Raw genomic sequence first — 12,506 nt, 5'->3', positions numbered from 1 at the left:
TGGACGTCCTTGGTCTGTTCCTTGAAGAGCCTGATTCTGTTCCCATTCACCTGCTGATTTTGCAAGAGGAACAGCCCTAACTCCAGATTAAGAGAAAACTTATGAACTCCTACTATTGTTTCTTCAGTCTCTCGCAAAGAGCCGATGAAAGTTAGCCCATTAGAGGTTACTGGTAACAAAGGTCTATGACTTTCCCCGGGCAGTTGAAGCTAATTTTGGTAAAGATATCTCTTTGTTACTGGCATCTGTTATTAAATGTTAGTCTTTTTACCACCACTCCAAACCAATTATGTACCAGCCACTCTTAATTTGTAGTGATAAATGACTAAGAAAGGCTATGTAAGAGAAAAAGCAATTTAGTTTATTTACTTACTTATAAAAGTACAGATATAAACAACATTTTCTCATGGGAGAACAGCCGCTGCTACACATAGGTGTTTTCTGCCACTGTTTCTCCCAACTGTTTTTATATCTTTTATGTTCCCATAGGTTTAACAAATCATCTTCCTCAAAGATCATTCTGTTTTCTTTCAACTGCCAAACCACATTCCTTTGTCCATCCATAATTACTCACTTCCCACACTTGTTATCAGATCATGAGTCCCCAGCTCACATAGCTTAAACCTTTTTACCTTGTTTCAAAGATTAGTGTATGGCCATCAATAGAAAAAATAGAAAATCATCCAGTTTTCTGTTGTGGTAAAAATGTCCCTACAGTGCGGGGAAAAACATGTAAGGGTGCACTAAGGCCACTTTTACCCTAACTTGGTAAAAGGACCCCTTTCCTCTTTCTTTTCTCTCTGTCAGCCTCTATGGCGTCTTTCCTAACCCACCTTGATGCCATGTGTTCAAAGGCAGTAAATAAAGATGAAATAAACATTAAACATAAAAAAAATGTCTGAAAGGGGAAATGAGAGAACTGAAGGACAGTGTTTAACCTTTCAAACAAAATTTAAACAAGAGCAGACCTGCCAAGTCACTCGTGCTTTGGCGCGTCATCTCCCACACTCCCGCCAAAGCGGTAAAGTTTCCCGCTGAAACAGGCAGCAGCGCTAAGCTCCCTCCATTTCTGGCTGCGGCTGCTTCTCCCGTTGAGCAGCAGCGGCCGCAACAACAACAACAAAAAAGAACTAACAAACAAACAAAAAAAAATGTAAAAAAGCAAGCGGGGAACTGCAGGCAGCCTTCAGGCATTGGCTGTCTGCTCTGTTCCTCAGGTCAGCAGAGGATACCATAGCAGCATTATACTGACCTGAGGCCAGAGCCGTAGCAAGGGGAGCTGACACCCGGGGCGGGTTGCCGCTGCGCACCCCCCCCCCCGGGTGCAGCACGGCGCACCCTCCTCACGCTGGAGTGCAACCCCTCCCGGAGCGCATACCTCCCCCCCGGAGCGCATACCTGTGGGGAGAGATGGGCGGGAGGGCCGATCCGCCCCGACTGCACGTTGCTGGGGTGTGTCGGCTCCGCGCTGGTTCACTGCTCTCTCTGTCCTGGAACAGGAAGTAACCTGTTCCGGGGCAGAGAGGGCAGTGCACCAGCGCGGAGCCGACACCCCCCAGCGGTGTGCACCCGGGGCGGACCGCCCCCCTTCCTACGCCACTGCCTGAGGCAGGAGGTTTTGGCCTCTGAAAGCTAATTGAAAAGGGTGTTAGGCTATTAAATAAATTAGTTTCTGAACTGGCCAGGGCGGAGCCATGTAGAGTAGTTGGAGCCAATGCTGTGGGTGTGTACTAAAATCTCCCTCTCAAAAATTGGGACCCCTTGGCAGCTCTGCAAGAGGATATAGAACTAATAACCAGCAGTCTGAAAACCAAAGGGCTTGTACAAAGAATTGTTGTCACATGATAGATTCGGTAAAGCTATTGGAAATGAGCTATAAGAAATACATGTACTTTATGGCACCTGAAGATGGGACCTTTGCTCTGATTCGTTTACACGGTGCAGGTGGCGTCGTGTGAGTCGTACTCCGGCTCGGTAGGTGGCGCTGTGAGCCGCGGCCTCGAGCGGGGACAGGTTTTCCCTCCTCTTTCGTAGCGCGTCTGTACTGGCGTCAGCTCGCGCTGTTTCCGCCTGTCGCTGCGCCTCCCATCGCTATGGAGATCGGTGCCGAGATCAGCCGCAAAATCCGGGTCAGTGCGCGGCGCCCAGAGGCCGAGGGAGGGGGGTGGGGTACGTGGGGACCCAGCGAGTGGCCCCCGCCCCAGGTCATTTCAGCAGAGTTAGCGAATGTGGGGGAAATGCAGGCGGCTTAGGGAGGCGACTCGGCCTAATATTAATTATAGGGACTAGAAGACTGACAGGTTTTTATTATGGTTATTAGCATTTGTATAGCGCTACCAGACGCAACGCAGTGCTGAACACCTGACACAAAAGTGCTTACAATATTTCTGCAGCTTTCTACTGCAGGGAGACCCTGTCTGACAAGGTACCACAGAAAGGCTCTATATCAAAGCCTGTTATCCTTAAGGTTATCAATAGAAATCAAACATGGAAAAGAAAATAAGATGATACCTTTTTTATTGGACATAACTTAATACATTTCTTGATTAGCTTTCGAAGGTTGCCCTTCTTCGTCAGATCGGAAATAAGCAAATGTGCTAGCTGACAGTGTATATAAGTGAAAACATTCAAGCATTACTATGACAGTAAAATAGATACCATTGGAGATTCTACATGGAATGTTGCTACTATTGGAGATTCTACATGGAATGTTGCTATTCCACTAGCAACATTCCATGTAGAAGGCTGCGCAGGCTTCTGTTTCTGTGAGTCTGACGTCCTGCACGGACTCACAGAAGCAGAAGCCTGCGCGGCCACATTGGTGATCCGCAAGGGCCGACTTCTACATGGAATGTTGCTAGTGGAATAGCAACATTCCATGTAGAATCTATAGAAATCAAACAAAATAAAACATGGAAAAGAAAATAAGATGATACCTTTTTTATTGGACATAACTTAATACATTTCTTGATTAGCTTTTGAAGGTTACCCTTCTTCCTAAGATCGGAAATAAGCAAATGTGCTAGCTGACAGTGTATATAAGTGAAAACATTCAAGCATTACTATGACAGTAAAATAGATACCATTGGAGATTCTACATGGAATGTTGCTACTATTGGAGATTCTACATGGAATGTTGCTATTCTACTAGCAACATTCCATGTAGAAGCCTGCGCGGCCACATTGGTGATCTACAAGGGCCGACTTCTACATGGAATGTTGCTAGTGGAATAGCAACATTCCATGTAGAATCTATAGAAATCAAACAAAATAAAACATGGAAAAGAAAATAAGATGATACCTTTTTTATTGGACATAACTTAATACATTTCTTGATTAGCTTTCGAAGGTTGCTCTTCTTCGTCAGATTGGAAATAAGCAAATGTGCTAGCTGACAGTGTATATAAGTAAAAACATTCAAGCATTACTATGACAGTAAAATAGATACTATTGGAGATTCTACATGGAATGTTGCTATTCCACTAGCGCAGAAAAGAAACAAGTGGAAAAACAACTTCAAGGGATCAATCCAAGACAAGAGATAAGATGCTCCAAAAAAACTTTATTAAGGACCCAACACGGTCCGTGTTTCGGTTTTTGAAAAAACCTTCATCAGGGGTCTATAACATAACAACAAGAAAATAACAAAACAACAAAACACATATATGATTAAATGAAAGAAAGATAGAAACAAATTAAATCAAATGTATTACAATCAATTTTAAAAAACATAATAATATTAAAAATTAAAAAATTAAAAATATTGATCATTCCTAATATAAATCAAATATTCTCACATAGAATCTGATATATTAACAGAATATTATTATTATACCATCAGATAAGCAGCCAAGTGGGTAAAAAGTAAATAGACTCTATATAATTTAAGAACTTATCTACAATAAAACCCAGTAAATCAATACATAATTGTGTATGATATATAGCATAACATATAACTTTAAATAGAAAGGCAGATAGTGTTTTAAATGGGTAACAGAAAATTTCTTAATCCATACATATAAATAAGGATATGTATGGATGTATGGGGACATCAAAGCATATCATTGATATTCTAACCAGTGGCGTAGCCAGACTGCCAGTTTTGGGTGGGCCTGAACCCAAAGTGGGTGGGCACAAAATTTTCTCTCTACCCCCCTCCCCCAGCAAAATGTAGTCACACTCAGATACATTTGTCACACAGGGTAATAATGCTGTTACGGTATCCTCTCCTGAACTAAGGAAGGAAGGAAGTATTGGTCTCTGAAACTTTATTAACACCATATTACTTTATCCTAAATTAAAAATACAATTATTTTCTTTACCTTTGCTGTATGGCCATTTACTTTTTCTCATTGTGTTGCTCCCAGTCTCTAGATTCTGCTTTCCTTCGTTTTCGCTTAACTCTTCTGCCAGGGTTTCCTGGCTATTTGTCATTTTTCTCTCCTTTTTCTTTGCTTTATTCAATACTAGTAAAAAAGCCCCGTTTCTGATGCAAATGAAATGGGGGCTAGCAATGTTTTCTTCTGTGTGCATGTGGGAGTGTGTGTGTCCCTGCCCTCTCTCCCCTCCCCCCTCCCCCCTCTGAGTCCTTCAGTAAAAAAGCCCTGTTTCTGATGCAAATGAAATGGGGGCTAGCAAGGTTTTCTTCTGTGTGCATGTGGGAGTGTGTGTGTCCCTGCCCTCTGGCCTCTCTCCCCTCCCCCCTCTGAGTCCTTCACTGTTACAGAGCCAGCCATTTGATTTCGTGCTCTGCTGTTTTCCTTCACTGACTGTTTGTGTTACAGAGAGGGCGGGGCAGACACTCATGGGGAAACCGGATATCTCTCCCCCTTTACACTTCCATCTGGAGGCTTCATAGAACGTTGGTGTTGCCTTTTATATAGAGAGATTTTTCTGCCTCTCTCTCTCTCTCTCTCCCTGTCCAGATTTAATTAATTCTTACTATCCATTCTTTAATTTCCTTCATCTACTTATGGCTTTTCATCTTTTTCTCACCCTTGTTCTCCCCATGCCCCTTCCTCTTATTTTCCAGTCTTTCACTACTCCCCTTTTCCATCCAGCAGCTCTCCTCTTTCTCTCCCCATCCTTCCAGTCTCCCCTTTCTCTCCCCATCCTTCCAGTAGTCTTCCCTCTTTCTTTCTGCATCCTTCCGTCCAGTGTCACCTCTTTCTCCCTACCCTTCCATCCAGCGTCTTCCCTCTTTCTCTCCCCATCCTTCCACCCATCTACCCTCTCTCCTGATCCTTCCATCTAATGTCTCTCTCTCCCTCCTTCTAACCAGTGTCTATCTCTCTACCCTTTTCTGTTCAGTGTCCCTTCTCTCTCCACATCCTTCCAGTCTCGCCCCTTTCTCTCTGCATCCTTTCATCCATCTCCCCTCTTTCTCTCCCCATCCTTCCATCCAGTGTCTCTCTCCCTATCCATCCGTTTTCCCTCTTTCTCTGCCATCCTTCCATCCGTTTTCCCTCTTTCTCTGCCATCCTTCCGTCTCCCTCGTTCTCTCCCCATCCTTCCGTCTCCCTCGTTCTCTCCCCATCCTTCCGTTTTCCCTCTTTCTCTGCCATCCTCCTATCTGTTTTCCCTCTTTCTCTGCCATCCTTCCATCCGTTTTCCCTCTTTCTCTGCCATCCTTCCATCTGTTTTCCCTCTTTCTCTCCCCATCCTTCCATCTGTTTTCCCTCGTTCTCTCCCCATCCTTCCGTTTTCCCTCTTTCTCTGCCATCCTTCCGTCTGTTTTCCCTCTTTCTCTAACATCCTTCTGTCTGTTTTCCCTCTTTCTCTCCCGATCCTTCCGTTTTCCCTCTTTCTCTGCCATCCTTCCGTCTGTTTTCCCTCTTTCTCTAACATCCTTCTGTCTGTTTTCCCTCTTTCTCTCCCCATCCTTCTGTTTTCCCTCATTCTCCCAGTCCCCATCCTGCCATCCGTTTTCCCTCTTTCTCTCCCCATCCTTCTGTTTTCCCTCTTTCTCCCCAGTCCCCATCCTGCCATCTGTTTTCCCTCTCCCGATTCAGGCGCGCCAGCCCCAGCTACAAAAAGAAGAAGCGCTCAGCTGATTGAGCTGAGCGCCGCCACCAACGCTAAAGATGAGAAAAAATGTTTAAAAAAAAAAGCGCGGCACCGCAGGCAGCCTCAAAGCATTGGCTGCTGGCTCTGCAGGCTCCTCCCGTCTCTTACGTCACTGCCCCTGCTTCGCTCCAGGGGCAGTGACTTAAGAGACGGGAGGAGCCTGCAGAGCCAGCAGCCAATGCTTCGAGGCTGCCTACAGTGCCGTGCTTTTTTTTTTACATTTTTTCTCATTAACGTTGGCGGTGGCACTCAGCTCAGTCAGCTGAGCGCTTCTTCTTTTTGTAGCGCCGGCCCTGTTCTGCTCAACAGGAAAAGCAGCAGTGGCCGGCAATGGGAGTGGGCGGGCCAGAGCTGAAATTGGGTGGGCCTGGACCCACCCAGGCCCACCCGTAGCTACACCCCTGATTCTAACAGGATGGATGTGAGAGGAGGGTGATAAACAGAGAAATACAACTTTATGGTTTATAATGGGCTTGCATACCTCCTTCACACCCTGTCAGACTGTCAAAGTAATGCTTGGATGTTTCACTTATATATACTATCTGCTACCACATTTGCTTATTTCCGATCTGACGAAGAAGGGCAACCTTCGAAAGCTAATCAAGAAATGTGTTAAGTTATGTCCATTAAAAAAGGTATCATCTTATTTTCTTCTCCATGTTTTATTTTGTTTGATTTCTATAGATTCTACATGGAATGTTGCTATTCCACTAGCAACATTCCATGTAGAAGTCGGCCCTTGTAGATCACCAACATGGCCGCGCAGGCTTCTGCTTCTGTGAGTCTGACGTCCTGCACGTACGTGCAGGACGTCAGACTCACAGAAACAGAAGCCTGCGCAGCCTTCTACATGGAATGTTGCTAGTGGAATAGCAACATTCCATGTAGAATCTCCAATAGTAGCAACATTCCATGTAGAATCTCCAATGGTATCTATTTTACTGTCATAGTAATGCTTGAATGTTTTCACTTATATACACTGTCAGCTAGCACATTTGCTTATTTCCGATCTGATGAAGAAGGGCAACCTTCGAAAGCTAATCAAGAACTGTATTAAGTTATGTCCAATAAAAAAGGTATCATCTTATTTTCTTTTCCATGTTTGATTTGTTTGATTTCTATTGATAACCTTAAGAGTGGACTAACACGGCTAACACACCTCTCACCCAGCCTGTCCCCTCCCAGATTTACTAACAGCCATTCCACTGAGATGTTTACAATTTGAATTAACCCCCCCCCCCCCCCCCCCGAGGGGCCCATGCAGAAAGCTGCTGCCGGCTGCAGTGCCTAACGAGCAGTCTGCGTCCACGTTATGGGCTGCCGATACAGAAAGCAGTTTAGCAATGAAATTAACTCAGGACAATAGAGACTTCAGTGCACAAATTGCATTGTAAATAGGCTGTTAGCTAATCCGCACGCAGCAATGCACAGAAACTAAGAAATGTACCTCCAGAACCGAGTCAGTTTAGGGGAGCCCCCCAACCCAAACACCCTACCCCTGGTAGCTTTCTACGTTTGAACCTGGTGACCACCCTGTTAAAGAAGGCTACCTTCCTGACAACCTAATTTACCTCTTCTTTGTTATAGCAAAATCCATGGACCTTATCAGTTTCTATTCACTCTTATTATCTCTGTTTTTCTACATGTTACCTATACGTTTACTATTTTACTATTACACTGTTGAATTGTATTTTACTGAACTGTAGTTTGCCCTACGGTCTTGTGTAAGCCACATTTGTTATTTATTTATTGCATTTGTATCCCACATTTTCCCACCTATTTGCGGGTTCATTGTGGCTTACAATACATTGTATTGATGGAAGTACAATCTGTTACACCATAATTATGGTTACATTATGAGGCGTTAAATTAAAACAAATCCCTGTATCGTTAAAGAGAATAAAACAATGGCAAAGAACAACAAAACAATAGAACAACACCGGATCCTGATTGGGCAGCAGAGCGATAGCAAGAGATGGTTCGGGTATAATATTTTCTGTTTTTTACCTGTAGATTAGGTTTAAGCGTGTAAGATTGCGGGGGATACAAGTACGGAAGAGGATGTATTGATGCATTGCTAACAGTGTGTGTGGACTTCATGTGTTTTGATCCTTTCGATATATTTTTTCAAAAAGATGGGTCTTTAGTAGTTTGCGGAATTTGGTTAGTTCGTGGATCGTTTTCAGATTTCGTGGTAGTTTGTTCCAGAATTGTGTGCTCATATAAGAGAAGGTTGACGCGTGCAGCACTTTGTATTTTATGCCTTTGCAGTTAGGGAAGTGGAGGTTTAGGAAGGTTCGGGATCTTTTAGCGTTTCTGGGTGGTAGGTCTATCAAGTCAGACATGTAGGCTGGGGCTTCACCATGAATAATTTTGTGGACTAGTGTGCATACTTTAAAAGTGATGCGTTCCTTGAGTGGGAGCCAGTGTAGCTACTAGTGGGAAAATGTGGGGTATACATGTGTTAAAAATAAAATAAATAATCTAGTGCCCCCCTTATATGGCAGACTGACCCCACTCACTGTAACCCAGGATGTACTGTGCAGGGCCAGCAGGCACCACCATGTTTCAAGATGGTGCTGTCAGTGGCAGGAGCGAGTGGGCATCACCCCTGTCTCTTTTGGAATACAGGTCTTGGAGAGGGTTTGAGATGCTGCTAGACATCATGCCAGGGATGTATAATTGGGGGGGGGGGGGGCGGGGGCACCTGGCTGTGGAGTCAGGACCTCAAACATTCAACTCCTTCTCCTCTAGTTTTCTACTGTTCGACTCCTGATATTGGGCTTTACATTTTTGTTGTTTTGGATAAATGACTGGTAAATATAGTGTTAGATCCAGAATAAAGATACGTATATATAAATATAAAATTATACACTTACCATATATTATAATGTTCTATTATTTTGAAGCTGGAGTCAGTAAATTTTTACCAACTCCACCCAAAATAGCTTCTGAGACTCCACAGCGCTGGGAGGAAGAGAGAGAGGGGCCAGTGGGCTTTTTGTTTAAATTTAGGGAGAATGATGGGGGGGGGGGGGGAGAGGGAGGGATATCGAGGTCCAGTGCACATCCTCTGATGCCTTTTTTTTTGTTTAAATGTCACTCTTCCTGTCACGGACAAGAGGGGTGACATTTCGCAGTGAGCTGCAGATTACGGATGTATTTTTAATAAGTAGTAATTTGCGTGCTCATTTTATACAGAATATTAGTGGGATATTTTAGAGTTAATTGTGCAGTGGAATCAGAGCATTGCTGTCTCTATTACGTGTCTTTCCACATGGGCCCCTAAAATTTGAGAGTTTCTATGGGGCTTTTTTACTAAGCCACAGTAACATTTGCAGTTACTGTGGCTTAATGCAGGACTTTAATGTGAAGTAGTTGCAGATATTAACATGGCAACAAGGATGTTCCCAGCATTTGCCATTACAGATGCCGTGCTAAATGAATCGGAGAAAATATTTCTTCAGTCAAATGTGTAATCAAACTCTGGAATTCGTTGCCAGAGAATGTGGTAAAGGCGATTAGCTTAGCAGAGTTTAAAAAAAGGTTTGGATGGCTTCCTAAAGGAAAAGTCCATAGACCGTTATTAAATGGACTTGGGGAAAATCCACTATTTCTGGGATAAGCAGTGTAAAATGTTTTGTACTTTTTGGGATCTTGCCGGGTATTTGTGACCTGGATTGGCCACTGTTGGAAACAGGATGCTGGTCTCGATGGACCTTTGGTCTTTCCCAGTATGGCAATACTTACGTACTTTGCAGATACTATGCGGTACTATGCTTGGAATTAAAGCCAATGCACTTAGGAGGAAAATAAATCAGAGAAAGACAAGAGGGATGCAAAGAAGAGAAAATGTGAAAAAAAGGGGACTGGGGAGGAGTTGAAAGAGAAGAATGGGAATCTGGGTAAGGCTAAGGAAAAAAGAAAGGGGCTAGGTGGCAGGAAGGGTTGTATGACAGTGGTGGTGCTCGTGCTGGTGAGGAATGAGAGTCAGAGGGATGAGGGCTTGGGACGGGTGACTGCAGAGGATGGCAGTGGGGATCTAGGGATTGAGTGAAAGGCTAGGAAAGGAGAAAGAGACAGAGCAGGCAGTAGGAGTGCTGAGAAGGCTGGTGAATGTAAGGTGAATAGATGAGACTGGGAACTGGTTAGTGACAGAAGGGAAGAATGAGGTATAAAATCTAGCTATGAGTGCAGAGGCAGGGAATAGAGAAATGGGGGAAAAAGAGGAAATCAATGTCAGATGGAGAGAAGAAATGGGAGAAGAGACCCCGAGAAAGAAGATCAACCCAAGGAAAGACTGACACCAGCTGAATAGAAAAATAAAATGCCCACTCAACAAAGGTAGACAAAACATAATGTAACATTTTTAGGGATTGGAATGCCGAGCTTTACCCTGTTTCCCCGAAAGTAAGGCCTCCCCCGAAAGTAAGACCTAGCAAATTTTTGTTTGAAAGCAGGGCCGCCGAGAGCCGGACAAGGCCGCCCCACCCCCACCCGAGGTCGCCGGGCCCCCCCCTCCACCCACCCTCCGTCGCTCCTGGAACTAACCTTAAACGCCTCCTTTCACCTTCGCAGCAGGGCAGACCTCTCCTTCCTTCCGTGCCCCACCCTCGCGGACATTACGTCAGGCGAGGGCGGGACACGGAAGGAAGGAGAGGTCTGCCCTGCTGCTGCTTGCTGCGAAGGTGAAAGGAGGCGTTTAAGTTCCGGGAGCGACGAAGGGCGGGCGGGCCAACCCTGATCCAACCCCGATGTTTCCCCAAAAAATAAGACAGCCCCTGAAAATAAGACCTAGCGCATTTTGGGGGGCAAAAATTAATATAAGACAGTGTCTTATTTTCGGGGAAACACGGTAGGAAATGTCTCTCTTCTACTGTATTTTATAGCAGGAAATGCATTTCTGTTTCTATTTTGCTAATACAGTCTGTTTTTAATTTGTGGTCCCTTATTCTGTATTAGCTGAGAGTTTGTCTATATTTTGTGTATCTTGCCAAGGTAAAACTGTCAGCTAGTGTGTACTTTCCATGTCAAGATCTGTAGCAGTCTGGCTTGTGGTGTTTTCCTAATAGGCAGTGCTTTGATGCTTTAGGACCTGGTGTTTTTGCCTTTTCTTAAGTAGAGGTTGTTACTGTAAATTTGTTATACAGACTCAGGGTTTTGTGGTATTTTATAAAGTGGAAGGAGAAGGTAAAATGTTGCTGCTCTTCTTGAGGTGACATGACAGTTCGATTTTTGTTTGTATAGTGGGTTATAAGAGGAAATGTCTTTGCTCCTTTTTTTGGGAATGTGGTCTGTGAGTTACAGAATAAAAATGCCGGTTTATACTAAGATTCTTTCCCTTGCTGTATGGAATTAAGACATCACTCCCGTAGAGAAGAATTTGTCGAATTGTAAGGATAGTTATACTGTGTGGCTGAAATATTTTTTTTTTTTTTTGGGGGGGGGGGGGGTGTTCTCTTTAAACAGAAGGCCTTGGGACTTTTTCTTATTTACCCCCCCCCCCCCCCCCGTTTACTAAGCTGTGCGGTACGTTAATGCTGACATAGCTCATTCACTTTGAATAGGCTGTGTTGGCATTGCCACGCGGCAGTCTTTAGTGCGGCTTAATAAATAGGGGGGTTAGTGTCTTTTGTCGCCAGTTTCAAGGGTGAGGGGAAGGAGCTGTGATGCAGTGGATATGAAGTGCTGAAAAGTTAGAGATGCCGCTGATTACAAGATTAAACTTTGAAAGGTAACTTTCATATTGCTATATTGATTTCTGGCCTAGTGGTTAGGGTGGTGGACTTTGGTCCTGGGGAACTGAGGAACTGAGTTCGATTCCCACTTCAGGCACAGGCAGCTCCTTGTGACTCTGGGCAAGTCACTTAACCCTCCATTGCCTGCCGCATTGAGCCTGCCATGAGTGGGAAAGCGCAGGGTAAAAATGTAACAAAAATAAAATAGATACTATTTGAGATTCTACATTCCATGTAGAAGGCTGCGCAGGCTTCTGTTTCTGTGAGTCTGACGTCCTGCATGTACGTGCAGGACGTCAGACTCACAGAAGCAGAAGCCTGCGCGGCCACATTGGTGATCTGCAAGGGCCGACTTCTACATGGAATGTTGCTAGTGGAATAGCAACATTCCATGTAGAATCTCAAATAGTAGCAACAGTGGAGGAGTGGCCTAGTGGTTAGGGTGGTTGACTTTGGTCCTGGGGAACTGAGGAACTGAGTTCGATTCCCACTTCAGGCACAGGCAGTTCCTTGTGACTCTGGGCAAGTCACTTAACCCTCCATTGCCCACCGCATTGAGCCTGCCATGAGTGGGAAAGCGCGGGGTACAAATGTAACAAAAATAAATAAATAATGCAATATTGTGCTTTCTGTTGAGTGGGTTCTTAACCCTTGGAAAAGCACATGTGACTTAAATTAGTTTCGGTTCCTCATTTCCCCCCA

At 44.5% G+C, this 12,506-nt stretch overlaps 1 protein-coding gene across 4 annotated transcripts in view; it reads left to right on the top strand.

Annotated features, from left to right (window-relative positions):
• Positions 1 to 12,506, top strand: part of ZC3H14 (zinc finger CCCH-type containing 14) — a 96,796-nt gene that overhangs the window by 15,458 nt on the left and 68,832 nt on the right. For 2 of the 4 annotated variants that reach the window (XM_030213744.1, XM_030213743.1), the window contains exon 1: positions 2,051 to 2,129. The exons of 1 other annotated variant lie outside the window; for it this stretch is intronic. In XM_030213744.1, coding sequence (XP_030069604.1) covers positions 2,094 to 2,129 — 36 coding nt within the window. In that variant the 5' untranslated portion in view covers positions 2,051 to 2,093. Of the gene's footprint in view, positions 1 to 2,050; positions 2,130 to 10,389; positions 10,411 to 12,506 lie in introns of those variants that run through there. One more of the 4 variants, XM_030213745.1, reaches the window with a different exon arrangement.

The sequence above is a fragment of the Microcaecilia unicolor genome, chromosome 9 (assembly GCF_901765095.1).
Source record: "Microcaecilia unicolor chromosome 9, aMicUni1.1, whole genome shotgun sequence".
Taxonomy (NCBI): domain Eukaryota; kingdom Metazoa; phylum Chordata; class Amphibia; order Gymnophiona; family Siphonopidae; genus Microcaecilia; species Microcaecilia unicolor.
The sequence above is the reverse complement of the archived record's forward strand: the minus strand, read 5'-3'. Positions and strand labels throughout refer to the sequence as shown.